The sequence below is a fragment of the Drosophila miranda genome, chromosome XL, assembly GCF_003369915.1.
Source record: "Drosophila miranda strain MSH22 chromosome XL, D.miranda_PacBio2.1, whole genome shotgun sequence".
In the NCBI taxonomy this organism is placed as follows: domain Eukaryota; kingdom Metazoa; phylum Arthropoda; class Insecta; order Diptera; family Drosophilidae; genus Drosophila; species Drosophila miranda.
The window spans coordinates 4,411,385-4,432,260 of NC_046673.1; the positions used below are offsets into that span (position 1 = coordinate 4,411,385).

The 20,876-nt window shown below is 40.6% G+C and overlaps 2 protein-coding genes across 3 annotated transcripts; one reads left to right on the forward strand and one right to left on the reverse strand.

Moving 5' to 3' along the window:
• Positions 1-8,115: 8,115 nt before the first annotated feature.
• LOC117186849 (ATP-dependent RNA helicase vasa-like) lies at positions 8,116-8,914 on the reverse strand. The gene is made up of 2 exons (XM_033388153.1): positions 8,897-8,914; positions 8,116-8,662 (listed from the first exon to the last, which is right to left on the reverse strand). The coding sequence occupies exons 1-2, from the start codon at positions 8,912-8,914 to the stop codon at positions 8,147-8,149; spliced, it is 534 nt and encodes a 177-aa protein (XP_033244044.1). The 3' UTR covers positions 8,116-8,146.
• Positions 8,915-14,897: 5,983 nt separating this feature from the next.
• On the forward strand, positions 14,898-19,023 carry LOC117189967. Of its 2 annotated transcripts, XM_033395058.1 has the most exons (3): positions 14,898-15,513; positions 15,627-15,918; positions 15,979-19,023. In XM_033395058.1, the coding sequence occupies exon 3, from the start codon at positions 16,474-16,476 to the stop codon at positions 17,902-17,904; it is 1,431 nt and encodes a 476-aa protein (XP_033250949.1). In that variant the 5' UTR covers positions 14,898-15,513; positions 15,627-15,918; positions 15,979-16,473; the 3' UTR covers positions 17,905-19,023. The 2 variants fall into 2 exon arrangements, with proteins under 2 accessions (XP_033250949.1, XP_033250944.1); XM_033395053.1 differs by having other exon boundaries at positions 15,627-19,023.
• Positions 19,024-20,876: the final 1,853 nt, after the last annotated feature.

A 20,876-nucleotide genomic window follows, 5' to 3' on the forward strand; every position in this document is an offset into this window, starting at 1 on the left:
GGAAAAAGATAGGGAATTCTATCTATGAACTAGAAGATTTACAGGGTAAAAGTATTGGCAGGTATCATGCGAAGGACATGCGGCAGTAGTGGCACCTAAGCTACGGGTTGGATCAGCCTTGTGCTTTCGGCCGTGTGACAGCTCTGTCTCGCTACCCCAAGTCTGATTTTGGCAGGGAATTTGTAAAGTGCCCTGTAGCTTTGGGGAAATTCACTCGGGGAATAGGATAGCTTCTCGGCAGACCAAAATTCAGGTACATCTGTGCGTCCTAACAGCAATGGGGGTGGAAGAAAAAGAAAAATAAACGCGCCAACCCACCTATAGGTCAAGGATCGTATCTGAGGAAAGAGTAATGGAAGTTGACAGTTGAAGGGTCGAGCAGAGAAAGTAGGGTCCGAGTGTCGAGGCAGAATAGCATTCGCTCTTTTTCGTCTTGGACACTGAGCCAACTGGTAGCTTCTAGTGAAGCTCAGGAAGGTACGTTGATCAACCTAGCGGTTTGAAGTGAAGTGTGAAGAGTAAAGGAAAATTTTTGCTTAGATTCGGAAAAGTGCGCGAGCTTGCTAGAAAGAGAAAGAAAAGCAGTCAGCAAAGAAATTCCACTGCTAAATTGTGGCAGATCCGCGGGTAAGTGGAGGAGAGCTTTGCAGCGTCGCAGCAGTACATGTATTCAAGCAGTCGGAACTTTTGCTACCCCTTAGGTTTGGCACCCCAGCCGCAGTTAAATCTCAAAGCAAAGAGCACCGCTTCAACATAAATGCACCTGGCAAGGGGAATGCAAAGCAGAGGGGAACCATAAACAAGGGGAAGCTAGAGCGAAGCAGAGACGAGAATAATTCGACCAAGGCTGGCCTAACTAGCTGAAGAAGCAGCCGTTGGGAAGCAGCACGTCGTGTATCGCGAGCAGATCAAAAGAAAACGAAAACCAATTTTCGATCAAACTTTTTTTTGTAAACGGAAGAACCCTTCGTCTCAGTGCCGCAGTGTCATAGAACTCCAGTGGTTGAACCGAAACCGAAAAGCCAGAGCGAGTTGACGAAAAGGTAGCGGGATCGGCTCAAATTTTCGGTCGAACGCAGAAGGAGAGAGAGTGCGACTGGGCGGGAAAGGAGAAAAGAATAGGAAGAGGAAGTAGAGCAAATGAGTAAATTAATGAATTTATAATAAGCTAAAGACAAAAAAAAAACATACCTATTAATTCCACTGCAAAGGGGTAAGGGGGATTTCGTTGTGCTCTCCTAGGGCGAGTGTGAGTGCAAGTGCCAGTTTACACATACAGGTACAACAAAAAAAAAAAATAAATAAAAAACTCTTGATCCCTCACGAAGATTTATCAGCTGGCATCGAGAAAGCGCTTTCGCCGATGGACCGCAACACTACAAAAGAAACAGTGAGTAAATAAAACCATAAAGCGAACTCATTTTAATAATCGGTTCTGCCGATGATGACAATTGGCTAAAACACACTTGTTCTATTGGGGAGAAACGAAAAAGAAATGCGGTTACTTTGTACGTCTGTCGAGCCGTCAATCGAGCGTTTAAGTTTGAGAGAGGGGATCAGCTGCTGACGCAGCAAGGCCAATCTTTGAGTTTCGAAGAATAAAAATAAAACCAAGTTTAAGCGCAGGGGAGTTAAGTTAAGGGAAATTGAAAATATTTGGAGAGGGTAAACTAAGTGCTAGTAATGTATTTAAATTTTAGCTATTAATGAATAAATTTATAATGTCTCCTTAAACGTTGATCTTGATTTCCGATACCCAGCCCCTGTAGTAGCGAGCCCTAAAGAAAAGGGGTCATAAAGAATAGAGGAAGATGGCAGATTATGACCAAGGAAGGGTGGGCGTGGTCCTTCATTCCAGCTGAGGACGACTTCTTATCCGTTCGTGTCGCGTGCGTGTGCATATGTGTAAGTGAAGTCTAATGGCCAAAAGTTTTGTTTCTCTCCGGTTCTGGAATTGTACTTGTACATGTCGTTAAGTTTCTTGCACGCTCTTTTAATATAAAAACAAGTATCGTAGGTCTCAGAATAGACAAATAAAAAGAACACCACCCTTTTGCCGACGAGACAGTAGCCGGAATGATAGCGTGCTGGTCGACCTCTGAGGAAAACATCAGTCCTACTAACCGTTGTCCACTACATATATCCACATTTTGTCTATTCTCTTTGTCGTTATTTAACCGTTGCAGGCGCATGGTTTTAAGTAGGGAAATGACGATCCGAAAGCAATAAAGACCCCAAATTCAACCCACCTGTTTCAGAACATTCTCCCGTAGGAATCACTCACCCCCTCTCCCTCTTTTCCCTTTTCCCTGGGGGCCCAGCGAAGTGGATGTGAGTCGTAGATCATGCGGCATCCGCAAAGCTGGGTTTTCTCTCCTACACCCTCGCCCTGGGGACCCAGCGGCGCAGATGTGAGTCGAGGATCATGCGGCAGCTGCTAAACTAAGCTCCCCTCTCCCAAACCCTTCCGATCCCCTTCCCCCGCCACGCAAGACCCCCGACGCACATTTCTGCAGCTCCCAAGCATGGGTTCACCCACGCCTCGTGGCCGCGCCAGGCCCGACCGTCCCACGATCAACCCCACGGGTGCGCTTTCGCCACGAGCGGCTCTCCCCTTAGGTCCTCACACAACCAATTTTGCTGTGGGGAAGGACCGGGCCCTGGACAGACTGAGCAGCTGAACCTCGGCCTGAGAACTTTCTTACAGCGGTCATATTCGGAAACCAATAATGATTCTTAATCTCGGTTACACATTTTTAAACTCCCAAGTGGCACAATTTTTCGTGAACAGTTCTTATTAAATTATTTTCCATTTCTGACGGAACATAAAGCAATTCGAAATCAGCATCTTTTCTATAAAAAATACCATCTTCTAATACAACATTTTTCACTGGTTCTCTTTCTAACTTATCCTTCAATTGAATTATAGTGCTATCTCTATTTTCTATATCTATAACTGAAACTATTTGATCCATATTTTTGTGTTCCCCAACTGAAACTTTTGGGTCGTAACTGAATCCTGGACTTATTGTGTGGTGTCTACTTAGGCCATCGGCATGGGTCATGTATTTACCACTTCGATGATTTACTGTGCAGTCATAATTTTCAAGTTCAAGGGCCCATCTAGCAATTTTTGAATTTACAGTTTTCTTACGTAAGGTTAGAGTAAAGGCATTAAAATCGATTATTATTCGGAACGGTATTCCTTCAAGGTAAATCTTAAATTTATTCAATGAGTAGATTATGGTTAGAGTTTCTAATTCATAACTATGATACCAACTTTCTGCTGGTGTTGTTGCTTGAGAAAAATATGAGATTGTATGAAATTTGTTATCATCCTGTTTTTGTAATAGAATTCTTCCAAACCCTTCGAAACTAGCGTCACAATGCAATTTTGTTTTCTTAGTCGGACTATACAGGGCTAGAACTGGTGCTGAGGCCAGTCTCTCACAGAGATAATTAAATATTGTCACACATTTGTCGTCTAGCTCAAATTTCCCTATAGTGCTTTCATTGGCTTGGCAACTTTCGAGTAACCCGGAATAAATCTCCTGAAATAAGAAAAGAGTCCTAAACATTTTTGCATATCTGCGGAATTAGTTGGTTTCGGAAGGTGCTTAATTGTCGTGATGTGATCATTATTTGGCTTAATTCCATCTATGCTTAATGTGAATCCCAAAAATTCTATACTAGTGTAACAAAACAGACACTTGCTTAACCTATTTTCTGATCTATATTCTGCTAGGAGACGTACTCAAGACAACAAAGTGTTCTATGGTTTTGGTTCCATTGCTGATTTGGTGTACTTTTTCTCCGGGCACGTCTTTATAGTGTGGCTGAGAGAGCCGCAACGGAAGCAGGACCCCTTCGCACGTTTGGGAGCCTTGCAATCTGAAGCGTAGTGTTCAAACAACGAACAATTGTAGCATCGCGTCTCACCATTCGATGTTAATGAAGATTGTGCTGAAGTTGAAGCTGAAGAGATAGTCGATGAGTTCCATTTTGGTTTGTTTTTTGCTCTTAAGTCCGCATATCGATGAGATAATTCCTTAAGCTCGTTGATAGTTTTCGCTCCATAGAGCAAGGCGATGGCTGGCGACGTGTCGCGGAAACCATCGATGATAAAGTGGACTGCTTCAATCTCACATACACTTTCACACAACGCCAACTCTTGCATCTGCAAAATGTACCCCATAACGGATGTTTTTGCCGGAATGTAGAAAGTTTTCTGAAGTTGCATCACTAATTGAGTTGTCAAACATGCCTTATCAAATGTTTTCAGAAAGTTGGTTTTTTAATTGGTCATAGTTTTCTGAAAGTCGAGCCGCATGAATGTGTACGCCTCTGAATTTGGTGCCATTAATAAGCGTGCGCATCGTAGCTGGTAGGCGTCACTTTCATCAACAGCAGAGCAAGCGCGCTCTAATTTTGTAATCCATAATACAGCGTCTTGGTCCCTCGGATTCGAGAATGGGACCATTGCACGGATCACTTCTTTGCATAGCTCGCAAATAACTGTTGACACTTTCGGCGTGTCTGATAAAAACCTCTCATTGACGAACACATTGAGAAAAGGGACTGAAAAGACCCGATCAAATCTGTTTTTGCTCAACTCGCTCTTCGCTCAAGCAAAGACCGATTTTTTCACTTTTTTTTGTTCCTGTTTTTCACTGAGCATCTTGTCGCGAGCGAACGAAAAAAGTGTCTTTTGCGTATGTATGCGTGCTTGTACGTGTGGTGGCTGTGGCAACGATCACTTGCCTTCGTGAATTGTGTCAGACACTGTCCCAAACCCAAAATGAGCCTGTTCCTGAACAACTTTCCAAAATTTTTACTGATGTGGAGAACTTTGCTATGATCAATGGCCGTTTACCATTAAATGCCGATATATTGCAGCTTTTTAACGACATGAAGCTAAGATCACCACACTTGAATTCGCTCGCACAGGTGGTGCTGGCTACACCGGCCACTCAGGTATCGGTCGAAAGAGCCTTTTCAGCACTTCATTATATTTTGAATGAAAAACGTTGCTCTTTAAGTGCGGAAAATATTAACTCATTGTTAGTGGTTAAGCTAAATTCGTATTATTACAAAATATATACATATATACATACATCCATATCCATGTCTCTTCAGTTTGCAGAAAATTCGCAAATAAGTATAAATATTACAATAACATAACCAACGAGGAGGAACGTTGTGAGTTTCTGATTTGTTCCTATTGGCTATAAAAATGATTTGATCTGATCCAGATTCAGCAATCTGATAGATATGGTCATTATCTATGATTCTGCGTTTTTAGTTTTCTCGAATGTGCAATATTGTGGATGCAACAGATTTTCGTTCTTTGTGTGGGCGGAAGGGGGTGGGGCGAAATTTTGAGATACACGTTTTATAGTAAGATCTAACAGAAGTGCGGATACCAAATTTGGTTACTCTAGCCTTAATAGTCTCTGAGATTTTTGAATATCCCCAGATTTTCGTCCTTTGCGGGGGCGGAAGGGGGTGTGGCGAAATTTTGAAACAAACTCGTCTCGGTCCGATACATTAGGAGTGTGGATACCAAATTTGGTTGCTCTAGCTTTTATAGTCTCTGAGTTCTAGGCGCTAATGTTTTACTCTAAGCAAAGCCGCCTATGCTACGTGTGTGTTAGAGAGAGACAGGGCGAGAAAAAATGAAATTGTTTTCTTGATGCTGGCTATAATAATAATACGATCCAATTCAGATTCCGCAGTCTTAAAGATATGGTCATTCTCTACAATTCTACGTTTTTGTTTTTCTCATATCTTTAAAATTGTGGATGCCACAGATTTTCGTCCTTTGTGGGGGCGGAAGTGGGCGGGGCGAAGTTTTGAAATATTTTTGTAGCAGTGACATATCACAGAAGTCTGGATCCAAAACATCGTTGCTCTAGCTCTTATAGTCTTTGAGCACTAGGCGCTGAAGGGGACGGACAGACGGACAGACGGACGGACGGACAGACGGACAGACGGACAGACAGACAGGGCCCAATCGACTCGGCTATTGATGCTGATCAAGAATATATATACTTTATGGGGTCGGAAACGATTCCTTCTGGACGTTACACACATCCATTTTTACCACAAATCTAATATACCCCAATACTCATTTTGAGTATCGGGTATAAAAACGAGGGGGAACGTTAACGTTCACAATATATTGTGTGCAAAAATGTTCTCTCTTCGTGTGGCTCATGATGACGCGTCAGTACCCGAACGCCAGACCCGAAGTCTTCATTGTCGCCAGTAAATAAGACGAATGCGCAGTCGCAGCGACGCAGCAGAATGGCTACTGCGACATTGCAGCCTATAAAAGACGTGCGCTTAGTTCATTTTGGGACTTTTTTCGAAAATTTTTCCAACCTTCGGGTCTGCCAGCATCATCGGCACACTTTCTGTGCCACACTCGGAGCACCAGTCTTCAGTCCCATGGCCTCGAGGCCAAACTATAGCCTCGACGCATGATTCGTGGTGTCCGAAAAGTCCATCCTCACCAGTTTTCTGGGGTATCTGCTTAAAAATCCCGTTGAGGCGCTTCTTGCGTTGCGCATGCGCGCCTTGGACACCGTGTCGCACTTCATATTTGTCAGATTATTAAGCCACTCCCTCGCGTATTGGTACTCATGCGAGTTGCGGTGGAATGCGGCCTACGGTTTGCGGCTGCGGTCCCGCATCACAAACAAATCACTGATCAGGAGATTTGCCATGTCCTCGTTAACCGTTGAACCTTTCTTTTTATTGTCACGTCAGCTTGGGTGGACGGTATCCCTGGATCATTCTTTTTCTCGTCAGCTTTGGTCAAATCCTGCGTCAATTTCGGTGTCATCGTAACGCGGCTGCCTACCTTACTCTGAGGTCCTATGTTCGGTTTTGAACTCCCCCGTTTCTCCTTTGGAGTTGTCTCTGAAACATTCTCCTTTTTCTTGCCAGCTTTGTCCTCCTTCTTGGAGTCCCTCGCCTTCGATTATTGACGTGGTATGTTCCTGTCTTTATTGATCATATATGAATTATTCTTTTATTTGAAAATATGCCAACTTATGCAGGGCAATTAATGTTTATAAAGGCTTCATATATATAGTTAAATATGCGACACTTCACTTTAAGTTTTAAAAAAGGTTTTATTCTTTCACTTTAACTTAGCGTACATTGGTTAGTTATTTCCCCGACGATGACTGAGGTCTGATGTCTTGAACGGAATTAACTTTGGTTGAATTCTCCGACGGTGTCGCGATTGACGTTTGTCTTGAACAGAACTGAGTTGGCTTCTTAGATGTAGACTATTTATATTATGATGCTCTGTTTGGGATTCGGATTTGGATTCGTAGGCGTTGGCTTCGACTTCGGCTTCGGAGATGGAGTACGTGACTCGATCGATATGTGGGAAAGGCGGCTTTTGATGAAAGGCTTCCGCTGCGTATGAGCGGTGTTGCATTACTTGGGGGTGGCTGAGAATAGGGCCTCTGATTGGTCAGCTAGGATGGTGTGATTCTTGAGAATCGATTAGTAATTGATCTCTGAAGAGTGGCGTGATTCTGGTGCGGCTGGATTCTAGTGCGGCATCTATTATTTTATGTTCATCTTCCAGTTTAGGGTGTTTGTTTACATTGCCTGCATCCGGCTACGCGTGGTCCATTTCGAGCGTGAGATTGTTTATGAGGGTTCGAAGCTGAGGGTGTCGTATTGTTTATAGTATTGTGGGTGCAGGGTAATAGACATAGACAAGGGTATGCGGAGCATGGACTATAGATATGTCACTATATATATGTAAGATTAATAATAATGTATCGTTTATTAATAGTGTTTTTCGAAAAAAAATACAAAGTGTATGATTTAAGATGTGCAATTAATGAGTCTGTTCTTCCGACTTTTTGTTCAACTTTCTGCTTCTACTTCCAACAACCGACTCCCGTATCGATAGCCCCTTATCGGTTAGGTCTTTTAAACATCGGTTAAGTCTGGTTATATCGGTTAGGTCTTATCGATGGTATCTTAAGTTCAAATGTTAATTTAGATGGGATAGTGCTAACTGCTTGATACACTGTCCTTTACATATATATGTACATATATATTACTTCTATATATAAGCCTTATTTTAGTCAATGGTTTTTTTTTTAGTCAGAGCGACCTAGTCCCATTCCTGTTCATCTTCTACAGTTGAAGCTTCCTGGATGATATTTCCACTTCCGCGAACATCATAGCCACCAAACTGGGCCCCGCAACCGCCATGGCCACTCAAAACGCGTAGAAAATCGGGCACTACCTGCTCAGATCCCTCAAGAATTTTCACCAGATCTGTGGCCACGCCCGAATCCTGCTCGGGATCAAAGAACGAAGTGGCCCGACCATAATTTCCCACACGCCCGGTGCGTCCAATACGATGAACATAGTCATCAATGGTCTTGGGCATATCGTAGATAACGACATGCTTGACGTTCTTAATATCTAGACCACGAGAAGCAACCGATGTGGCAATGAGCACTTTCATCTTGCCAGTCTTAAAGTCGCGCAGAGCTTGTTCGCGCTGACTCTGTAGTCGATCGCCATGAATCGAAGTTGTGGGATGCTCGGTTTCCGACAAATACGAGGCCAGAAAATCGGCCAGTAATCGGTTACTGCAGTAACCAGAACTAATATGTTGCAACTGAAGGAAAGTTCTGGGGGTAGTTCTCTCGGGAGATTTTAGGGATATTTTTAGAGAAAGTTCTGTCCATGTCGACGTTGCCTGATATGGAGTTTCTTTTTCACAAATTAAGTTCCTTGCTAGGGAAAACACTCTTTCGGAGGAAGCTGACCATGCTGGTGTTGCAAATATTTTGCAGATTTATTTATATAATATTCGGAGCTGCGATTGGTTTTTATTCCACCAGTGCAAAACATTGAAGTCGTCTTTCATAGGTATACTCGTATATTGGATTACGCCACTATTTCTGTAGTGTATTGACACTCAGACTTAAGCACGCGTTGTCTTCAAGATTCTCTTTTATTCTATATCCTTGGATGGTGTGACCGTATATAGATATTAATATAATACCTAACACGCCTCTCCTTAGATGTTTAATATACATGTCATTTACAAATCTATTTTCTTATAACAATTTGATTTGTGTACTTAATCTAATTAGCGTATATAAAATTTATGTGATTTCGTATTTTTCTTTCTTCTTAATCTGTTTAGTATTTGTTTCAGTGTTTAATTTGTACATAATTTGATTTCATAATTCCTTTCTTTATATTATTTTATTGTTAAATACGCTTTACTACCTTCCCTGCCTCACGTGGTCTCAACTCTCTCCTGGTGGGTGTTGGTTGAGAAACTATTTGTTCATTGTTGGTTTTGGAATTGTCATCTACTGAACAATTGCTTTCGACATCAGGTGCTTTCGCATTAGGCGATGTATGATTGTTAGTGCTTTGGTTTCTAATTTGATCCAGGTGACGTTTTATTTCTCTGTTATTGTTCGCCAAAATACAACAATACGAACGCGGGCCCAGCTGTTGTTTTACAGTTGCCTGAGTCCAGCTTGCTTTGTTAGGATTTTTGTAGTCCCTAACCATAACTTTTTGACCCCTTAAAAATTCTGTGCTTCGTCTACCTTTGTGATTTACAACACACTCAGTCTGTTTTTTATTTATTATGCTTTCGACCGTAGGTGGTTTTAACAACGAAAATCTTGTTTTTAGTGTACGACCAAAAAATAATTTAGCAGGAGATTCGCCCGTAGTACAATGAATCGTATTTCGGTAATCGATCAAAAATCTATTTAAAATTGTATTAAAATCTTGTCTTTCATTAGCCTTTATGTTTGCATATAGTGATTTCTTAACAGTCTTTACAAAATTTTCTGCTTGACCATTAGTCGCTGGATGTCCTGGAGCAGTAAAAATGTGATTAACACCATTGTTTTTCATAAACGTTTTAAATTCATCAGAAGTAAACTGTCGTCCATTGTCACTAACTAACACGTCTGGTAAACCATATCGACAAAATACTTCTCTAAGCTTGTTGATAGTAAACAATGAAGTTATTTCCTTCGTTTTGAATACTTCTGCCCATTTTGTATAAGAATCTATAATAACCAATAAATGAAAACCTCTAATTGGTCCTGCAAAGTCTATGTGTACTCGACTCCAAGCCTTTCCTGTGGATTTCCACGGTATTAACAGACTCTTTTCTGGACTTGATTGTAGTTCCTGACAAGGAATACAATCTCGAATTAATTTCTCAATTTCAGAATCCATGCAAGGCCACCACACATAAGAACGTGCTAACATTTTGGTTTTTACTATTCCCAAATGCGATGCATGAAATTCTGCTAAAATAGCTTGTCTCAGTTTGGTTGGAATTACTACTCTGTGTCCCCATAAGATACAATCATATTCCACTGAAAGTTCATTTGTTTTAGAGATGTAGGCAGAAAACTCGCTGCCTTTTAATCTTGTCTTCGAACCAGTGTTAATTGCCTCACAAACTTTTGATAATATTGGGTCACGTCGTGTTTCACGAGCTATTTCTTTGAAGCTAATTTTGAACACCTTTTCGGACTGTATAAAATGTATGTAATTATAGTCTTCGTTTGGTACAGCCGTTTCCCATTGAGGCATTCTTGAGAGTCCATCTGCTATATTTAAGGTCCCCTTTATGTGTTCAACTGTATATTGAAAACCTGACAAAGTCAGTGCCCATCTTTGCATTCGTGCAGAGGCCATCAATGGAAGTCCTTTCAGGTCTCCAAATATGCTTAGTAATGGTTTGTGATCTGTTCGAAGGATGAACTTGTTTCCTAAAAGATACTGTCTTAATTTACTCACACAGAACACTATAGCCAGGGCCTCTTTCTCGATTGTACTGTAATTATGCTCGCTTTTGGATAATGCTCTTGATACAAATGCTATTGGTTTGATATCTTCATTGCATTTATGTGATAAAACACCTGAAACTGCATGACTGCTAGCATCAGTCGTTAATACTAACGGTTGATCTGGGTTGTAGTGAACTAAAACTTGTTCAGAAGTTACTTCTTTCTTTACCTCTTCATATGCACTCTGACATTCGCGTGTCCAATTAAATTTTGTATTTTTCTTTAATAATGCATATAAAGGACTCATTATCTGAGCGAAATTATTGATAAACTTTGAATAATAATTTACCATGCCTATGAAAGCTCTAAGCTGTGATACGTTTTCCGGAGCCGGTGCAAACAATACACTCGCAACTCTATCATTGTTTTTGCTCAGTCCTATCCTGTCAATTGAAAATCCTAGGTAACAAATTTTGGATTTAAAGAACTCACATTTCTTGTCATTTAATTTAAGTCCAACTGATTTCAGTTTTCTAAGTACAGCTTTTAGGTTTGAAATATGTTCTTGAAGATCTCGTCCTGTAACTGTTATGTCATCTTGATAAACCACAACTCCTCGCATACCCTGAAACAACCCTTCCATTGTTTTTTGAAAAATAGCTGCTGCAGTTTTAATACCAAATGGTAAGCGTTTAACTTTCAATAGTCCAATATGTGTGCTCCAAGTACACAAATTTTGAGATTGCTCATCTAAATTAGCTGATTGTAAGCATTTGACAGGTCAAGTTTTGAATACAGTGTACCCCCTTCAAGCGCTGCAAAAATGTCGTCTATTCGAGGTAGTGGATACTTTACGTCGACTAAAGACCGGTTTAATGTAACCTTATAGTCACCACAAATTCGTATGTCACCGTTTGGTTTTAAAATCGGTACCAAAGGTGTTGCCCATTCAGAACTAACAACTTGCTCTAAAATTCCATCATCTATGAATTTTCGTAACTGCACTTCAATCTTTTCTTTCCATGCTAATGGTACTGACCTAGGCTTGAAAAATATTGGTTTTGCATCTTCTTTTAATAGTAACGATATCGTATTCGTAGTATATGAACCTAAACGAGGCTCAAAAACTTCAGCAAACTCCGATTTAATCTGTTCTGTAATTACAGAATTTGGTTCATTTACGTACACATTGTTCACCTGCAATAACTCAAAATTAAAAGCTCTCAAAAATGTTCTACCTAGCAAAGGTGGACTCACTGCATTGGTTACAACAACAACAATTTGTTTTTTTAGACCTCGATATTCGATCGTTGCATCGTACTCACCAATAACTTTGATTGAATCTCCATTGTAATCTACATATGGAACTAGACATTTTCTAAGTGGTCTGCTGGTATTTAAGCTTTCGTAAAATGTTTTTGGAACCAATGTGCACGGTGCACCAGTGTCGCAAGCAATTTTCGTTATGTTTCCATCAATTTTTACAGGTAAATAATATACTCCATTAGTTGAGGTTGTATCAACGCTATAGATAGAAAAGTTATAATTATCATTATCAAAATTATTATCAGAATAGGTGTCATGTTTTGTTTGAGATACATAATTTACGGATTTTTTTGATTTATTTTTACAAATGCTCGCCAAGTGACCTATTTTTCCACAGCTGTGACATTTGCATGCCTTATACTTGCAATTGTTTGAGTTATGATTTCGCCAGCCACAGTGTGTGCATGGCTGCTGCTTCTTTTCTCTGCCAGCGTCGCAGTCGTTTTCGCCGTCGCCGTCACCGTCGCTTCTGCCGCCTCTGTAACTCACGTTTCGGTTGCCCTTGAAATGACTTCTGCCGTTGCTCTTTGCTTGATCTCTGTTCTCGCCTCTTTGCCTCTGCCATTGACTAGTCCCGTTCTTTTGATGCATGTAGTTGACGTTGTGTTCTGTCTTCCTTGTGCTGATCTCCATGATCATCGCCTTCTTGAGTGCATCAGCCAGAGTTAGATTTTCGTCTTCTTCACATATTCTTTCATATATAGGGTTGGGAAGGCTCATCACAAATTGGTTTAATACAAACGCTTCCAGATTTGAGCCAAATTTGCATTCCAATGCCAATTGTTTAACTCGAGCATACCACTCCGCTACAGTCTCATCTTCACTTTTTGTGGACATGTGAAATTTTTTTCTTTCTCTGAATATGAGTGTAGGTGGTGTGTAGTGTGTTTTTAAAATTTCACATAATTCTTTGTATGCTTTTGATACGGGTGATACCGGATTGCACAAACTATGTAGTACAGTGTAAGCCGCTGTACCGATCGACTTCAACAAAACTGCCTTTTTTGTGTTTTCCTCTTTCACATTCAATTCGCACAAATGTATGTCGAATTTTTCCTTCCAAAATATAATACCCAACAATTTCCCTTGTCAAGACTTCTTCGTCTGACTGTCCTGAAAGTGGTTCGATAAAATCAGCTAAAAACTCCTCGCATTTATTTGAACGAATCGCCGACAGGGGTATGTTCTCCTTGTCATCAGCGAAAAACGATCGCATCATATTTTTACACTCTTCAATAGTGAGAGTTCTATCCACTTGTATCAATTGATTTGTTAGAAGGCATTAAAGTAACGCAATTCATTTATAATTCTCGCAAACGATGTCGCAAAAGGCTCGCAAGAAATAGTTTTTGCGAGAGTTTTTTTTTGACCCGTTCCCATTTTGTTCCGTAATAAATAATATTTTTAAATTGTAATATGAAATGAATTTAATGTATATATGTAATATGTATGAACTATGTACTAAAATTTAAGTTTTTTGCATCACTTTTTTCCAATCTGGCCTTCCGTTCCTGAGCATACTGGAAATATTTTTGAGTTGTATGGTCGAAATCCTGATCGTCGAGCGCAAACTTCTGTTTAAATGCATCTGTAGAAAATATAAAATATATTAAAAATTGGGGAATTACATGTTCGATATATGCTCGGCTTTTTCTTTTGTAAGACATTTTATTTATTTTATTAATAATGTACTTACCGATTGGCAGAAATTTCTTTTAAATGCGTAAGAGATGGTAGAGATTTTTAACTTAGCACTGCACAGTTCGACGAAAATAATTGAAATGACGGCGCAAGGAACGCACGCTTTATTTGCACTTGTTTCTAATGCTCGACACATGTAAAAAAAGAAAAACACGAATGACTTTTCGACCACTAATCTGTCGACACGTCATCTGTCGAGACGTGAACACAAAGCCGAAGGAGAATTGCCGGACCGAAGGCACACGAAGGCTTGCTTTTTTTTGGCTTTCGACCGGCAGCACAGTCGAAGCGCACTTTCCTATTGCAAAACTCCCGCTCGCGAGCTCGTTTGCGAGCGTTTTGCGACACTAAACCATATCGCTCGTACACAAGCTCGCTTGCGATCTCGTTTGCGAGCATTTTGCGGAACTCTCGCAAAAACTATTTCTTGCGAGCCTTTTGCGATATCATGTATGAGCCTTTTGCGATTTCGTTTGCGAGCCTTTTGCGATATTATTCATGAGTCTTTTTTGATACTGCTAAGGGCTCAAAAGAAAAATATTTGTTTTGATATTATTTTATATCAAAAACGACTCCCAAACGATATCGCAAAAGGCTCGCAAATGATATCGCAAAAGGCTCGCAAACGATTCCTCTGCGAGTTATCATAAATGATACTTTCACTGCCACAAACTGAACGACACAAGTATCATATTTGTATCATATGCGGGTCCGAATGCGAGCGTTTTGTCGGGTTAAGTCTCGCATTTGACTCGTATGCGATATCATTTGTGATCGTTTGGTTTGCTGGGTTATAGCACATTTGATTCACAGACCTTGATGTATGAAGTTTTTGGTCATGTCGTTGGAGAGGACAGCAATGTAATTCCAAACTTCGTGGCATGCCGAAATTGTTTTACGATTTTCAAATTTACTGGTGCCACGTCCAATTTGGTCCGGCATAAGTGCTATAAGGCTGTTGGAATACGCCTATTCAACTTTCAAATAATAACATTAAATACTACTAACTAATACTATCGATATATTAAGTATTATTATGTTAAGTTAGTCTGGTCACAGTTGAAGTGGACACTACTTCCTCTTTCCTTTCTGCTCTCGAATCGAATGTACATATGTGGTACCGGTGTTACAGTCAAAATATAATCAAAGAATATATAAATAATCAATGAACAAAAAAAACAAATAAAAAAGTGTTTTTTTAATTTAATATCATAACTAGTTAACCAATAAAGGATACCAACTCTGAAGAAAACGATAACGTTTATGAAGGTAGATGCCGAAACGAAATTATTAGTGACAAAGGTCGTGACGAAGTGGGTCGTTCAAAATTGTCGACCATTTAGTATTATCAGCGATTAAGGTCTTGAAGACGTTATATCAGTTCCTGATATATTGATATATTGATATTTTAAGTCGTTTTGGACCAAACGTAAACATTAGCAGCCTGCTACCTCATCCAACAACGAGATCGCGTAACGACACAGACTTATACAATAAGGAACTTCAAGCTGTCACAGAAGAAATAGCCTTAATGAAAGGCAATGACTACACTATCACGTCAGACGCATGGACAGATACCTTTTCGCAGACGTCCTATTTAGTCCTTCACACTATTTATTTAAAGGAAGCATGAAAACCCGTCTGCTGGAAATGATCTGCATTAAAGGTGAATCTGCAACAAGTTCGTGTTTATACCCTTACAGAGGGTATTAAATTGTTATCGAAATGTGAAGCAAATGAGGACAACAATTTTTCTTTCTTACTTTTATTTATTTGCAGGCACATTAATTCGCACTAAGGTGGAACAATGTTTGAATTCTTTTGGGTTAGATTTAAACGACGCCATCATTGTTACAGACAGTGGATCAAACATGATATCTGCATTTAAGGAATCAGCTCAGATTCATTGTGTTGTCGAGAAAAATTAGCTTGTATATACTTAGTTTTAAGCAAGGGCACAGATACCCTACATAAAGAAAAAAGAGAGAAGAAAAATGGCCACACTATGAAAAGACAAGAAGGTCACATTAGTTTGAGCAGTCGAAGAAAGAGCGGGTAGAAAAGACGAAGCGTGCGTAGATATATTACCTACATATAAGAATAAAATGTATTAACCTCCTTTTGCAAATAGGAAATAAAACGCAACCAACGCCTAAGTACCTATGAAGATAAGCGATTGTGTTTTATCCGCAATTCTCACGTTCCTGGACTCAACATCTTTTATTTCGCTTCTTGGAAGCCAATGACGCTAGAGTTCTTGGAGTTTGTATGAAGACGGGCAGAGACTCGTGGTGCAAGCACTGAAGTATACTGGACATTGGAGAAGCGACGGAACCCACAAGGAGACGGTCATCTCGCTCGTGGGTGGATAATAAACATTGCAGAACACGGAGGCCAACGTGGGTGCGCACGTCAGGCAGCTGAAAAAAGCGCACATTTATATGTATGTATGCGAGATCGTGCACATACTGCCATCTCGCTCTAACCAACGAAGTTCTTGCGGGCCAGCAACTAGAGGCTTGAGTGCGCAGTTGGCTGATGAAATCGAGTGAAAATTTCTGGATTGTGGTTTGTTTGGTAAGTGCCAATTTGATTGTTGATTTGGGGAAAGGTTAGTCTACGGGTGATGATTACCAGAGCAATGAGCAAATTAAGGGCAACGGATGAAATGGACGAGGACAACGTTGAGATGGGAAAAGTGGAAAGAGAATCCGCGCAAGGTGAAGCCTCAAATATGGAGGGGGCCGGGCCCGGCACATCAAAAGAAGCCCAATCACATGGCGTTGTTAACGTTATGATGGAGATGTGGCGCCAAATGCAAGAAGGTCAGCGGGCCAATGCAATGCAAATGCAGCAGTTCCAAATGGAAGTTCTGCGGATGAATCAAATTCAAATGGAAAAAACTAATATACGTCTGCGATCCCTTGGTATTAGTGGAAGGACAACTGGCGAGCCAGGACCACAATCAACCATGGCTGAGCCCTCAGCGATATCAGACGCAGTCTCATCACCAAGGCAACCGGTTCCTTCTCAGGAAACGCAAAGAAAATTGTACGATCTACCGGAGTTTAATGGTGCTCCCGAAGAGTGGCCAATGTTCAACGAAGCTTTCACTATGACCACTGCAGAGTACGGATACAGTGACAGGCAAAATTTGTTACGCCTCCAAAAGGCAATAAAGGGCAAGGCTAGGGAGACCGTTGAATGTTTGCTTATTCACAGTTCTAACGTTTCAAATATTTTAGAGACCCTTAAACAAAATTTTGGTAGACCGGAGAAACTCGTAAAAAGCCAGATTAGTCACGTTAGAGAATTTCCGAGCATTCGCGAAGGGAGATTGGAACAATTAGTAGAGTTCAAAATGAAGGTACAAAACTTGGCTTCATTCTTAGAAGCAGCTAACGAACATCAGCAGTTAAAAAACCCAAAATTAATGGAGGAGTTAATCTTAAAGTTGCCAGTGCAACAGAGACTGGAGTGGGCACGCCATTCCAAGCAACTAGGAGATGAAAAATCGATCAGTCATTTAAGTCTATGGCTTCAGGGATTGGCCGAAGAAGTGCAAGACGCAGGATTGGTTGACGATCAGGCGACGTTCAAGCCAAAGAAGGAAAAGTCGAGACTATTCCATGCAAACGACATCGGACTTGTAACCATGAAGGCGTGCTCCGCATGCAATGGGAAACACGACTTGGAAAACTGTAACTCATTTGCCCAGTTAGAACTTGAAAAAAAATGGCAGCATGTAAGGGAAAGAAAATTATGCTTCAATTGCCTAAAGTACGGCCATCGTAGTCAAAAATGTAGACGACATCACCAATGTGGACTTGATGGATGTGCCAAACGCATTCACCGTTTGCTCCATGCAGAATCAGTTAATCAACCAGGCGAGGAAGTAAAGTTCACAGGAACAGCAACGCATGAGGCTAGCTCACTGATTTTGTTTAAGATATTGCCTGTTAATCTTCATGCTAAAAATAAAATAGTTTTCTTACGTAAGGTTAGAGTAAAGGCATTAAAATCGATTATTATTCGGAACGGTATTCCTTCAAGGTAAATCTTAAATTTATTCAATGAGTAGATTATGGTTAGAGTTTCTAATTCATAACTATGATACCAACTTTCTGCTGGTGTTGTTGCTTGAGAAAAATATGAGATTGTATGAAATTTGTTATCATCCTGTTTTTGTAATAGAATTCTTCCAAACCCTTCGAAACTAGCGTCACAATGCAATTTTGTTTTCTTAGTCGGACTATACAGGGCTAGAACTGGTGCTGAGGCCAGTCTCTCACAGAGATAATTAAATATTGTCACACATTTGTCGTCTAGCTCAAATTTCCCTATAGTGCTTTCATTGCTTGGCAACTTTCGAGTAACCCGGAATAAATCTCCTGAAATAAGAAAAGAGTCCTAAACATTTTTGCATATCTGCGGAATTAGTTGGTTTCGGAAGGTGCTTAATTGTCGTGATGTGATCATTATTTGGCTTAATTCCATCTATGCTTAATGTGAATCCCAAAAATTCTATACTAGTGTAACAAAACAGACACTTGCTTAACTTATTTTCTGATCTATATTCTGCTAGGAGACGTACTCAAGACAACAAAGTGTTGTATGGTTTTGGTTCCATTGCTGATTTGGTGTACTTTTTCTCCGGGCACGTCTTTATAGTGTGGCTGAGAGAGCCGCAACGGAAGCAGGACCCCTTCGCACGTTTGGGAGCCTTGCAATCTGAAGCGTAGTGTTCAAACAACGAACAATTGTAGCATCGCGTCTCACCATTCGATGTTAATGAAGATTGTGCTGAAGTTGAAGCTGAAGAGATAGTCGATGAGTTCCATTTTGGTTTGTTTTTTGCTCTTAAGTCCGCATATCGATGAGATAATTCCTTAAGCTCGTTGATAGTTTTCGCTCCATAGAGCAAGGCGATGGCTGGCGACGTGTCGCGGAAACCATCGATGATAAAGTGGACTGCTTCAATCTCACATACACTTTCACACAACGCCAACTCTTGCATCTGCAAAATGTACCCCATAACGGATGTTTTTGCCGGAATGTAGAAAGTTTTCTGAAGTTGCATCACTAATTGAGTTGTCAAACATGCCTTATCAAATGTTTTCAGAAAGTTGGTTTTAAATTGGTCATAGTTTTCTGAAAGTCGAGCCGCATGAATGTGTCCGCCTCTGAATTTGGTGCCATTAATAAGCGTGCGCATCGTAGCTTGTAGGCGTCACTTTCATCAACAGCAGAGCAAGCGCGCTCTAATTTTGTAATCCATAATACAGCGTCTTGGTCCCTCGGATTCGAGAATGGGACCATTGCACGGATCACTTCTTTGCATAGCTCGCAAATAACTGTTGACACTTTCGGCGTGTCTGATAAAAACCTCTCATTGACGAACACATTGAGAAAAGGGACTGAAAAGACCCGATCAAATCTGTTTTTGCTCAACTCGCTCTTCGCTCAAGCAAAGACCGATTTTTTCACTTTTTTTTGTTCCTGTTTTTCACTGAGCATCTTGTCGCGAGCGAACGAAAAAAGTGTCTTTTGCGTATGTATGCGTGCTTGTACGTGTGGTGGCTGTGGCAACGATCACTTGCCTTCGTGAATTGTGTCAGACACTGTCCCAAACCCAAAATGAGCCTGTTCCTGAACAACTTTCCAAAATTTTTACTGATGTGGAGAACTTTGCTATGATCAATGGCCGTTTACCATTAAATGCCGATATATTGCAGCTTTTTAACGACATGAAGCTAAGATCACCACACTTGAATTCGCTCGCACAGGTGGTGCTGGCTACACCGGCCACTCAGGTATCGGTCGAAAGAGCCTTTTCAGCACTTCATTATATTTTGAATGAAAAACGTTGCTCTTTAAGTGCGGAAAATATTAACTCATTGTTAGTGGTTAAGCTAAATTCGTATTATTACAAAATATATACATATATACATACATCCATATCCATGTCTCTTCAGTTTGCAGAAAATTCGCAAATAAGTATAAATATTACAATAACATAACCAACGAGGGGGAACGTTGTGAGTTGCTGATTTGTTCCTATTGGCTATAAAAATGATTTGATCTGATCCAGATTCAGCAATCTGATAGATATGGTCATTATCTATGATTCTGCGTTTTTAGTTTTCTCGAATGTGCAATATTGTGGATGCAACAGATTTTCGTTCTTTGTGTGGGCGGAAGGGGGTGGGGCGAAATTTTGAGATACACGTTTTATAGTAAGATCTAACAGAAGTGCGGATACCAAATTTGGTTACTCTAGCCTTAATAGTCTCTGAGATTTTTGAATATCCCCAGATTTTCGTCCTTTGCGGGGGCGGAAGGGGGTGTGGCGAAATTTTGAAACAAACTCGTCTCGGTCCGATACATTAGGAGTGTGGATACCAAATTTGGTTGCTCTAGCTTTTATAGTCTCTGAGTTCTAGGCGCTAATGTTTTACTCTAAGCAAAGCCGCCTATGCTACGTGTGTGTTAGAGAGAGACAGGGCGAGAAAAAATGAAATTGTTTTCTTGATGCTGGCTATAATAATAATACGATCCAATTCAGATTCCGCAGTCTTAAAGATATGGTCATTCTCTACAATTCTACGTTTTTGTTTTTCTCATATCTTTAAAATTGTGGATGCCACAGATTTTCGTCCTTTGTGGGGGCGGAAGTGGGCGGGGCGAAGTTTTGAAATATTTTTGTAGCAGTGACATATCACAGAAGTCTGGATCCAAAACATCGTTGCTCTAGCTCTTATAGTCTTTGAGCACTAGGCGCTGAAGGGGACGGACAGACGGACAGACGGACGGACGGACAGACGGACAGACAGACAGGGCCCAATCGACTCGGCTATTGATGCTGATCAAGAATATATATACTTTATGGGGTCGGAAACGATTCCTTCTGGACGTTACACACATCCATTTTTACCACAAATCTAATATACCCCAATACTCATTTTGAGTATCGGGTATAAAAACGAGGGGGAACGTTAACGTTCACAATATATTGTGTGCAAAAATGTT

Excerpts from the sequence above, each read along its gene's own strand:
- LOC117189967 (XM_033395053.1), top strand. The coding sequence starts at position 16,474 with ATGATTACCAGAGCAATGAGCAAATTAAGGGCAACGGATGAAATGGAC.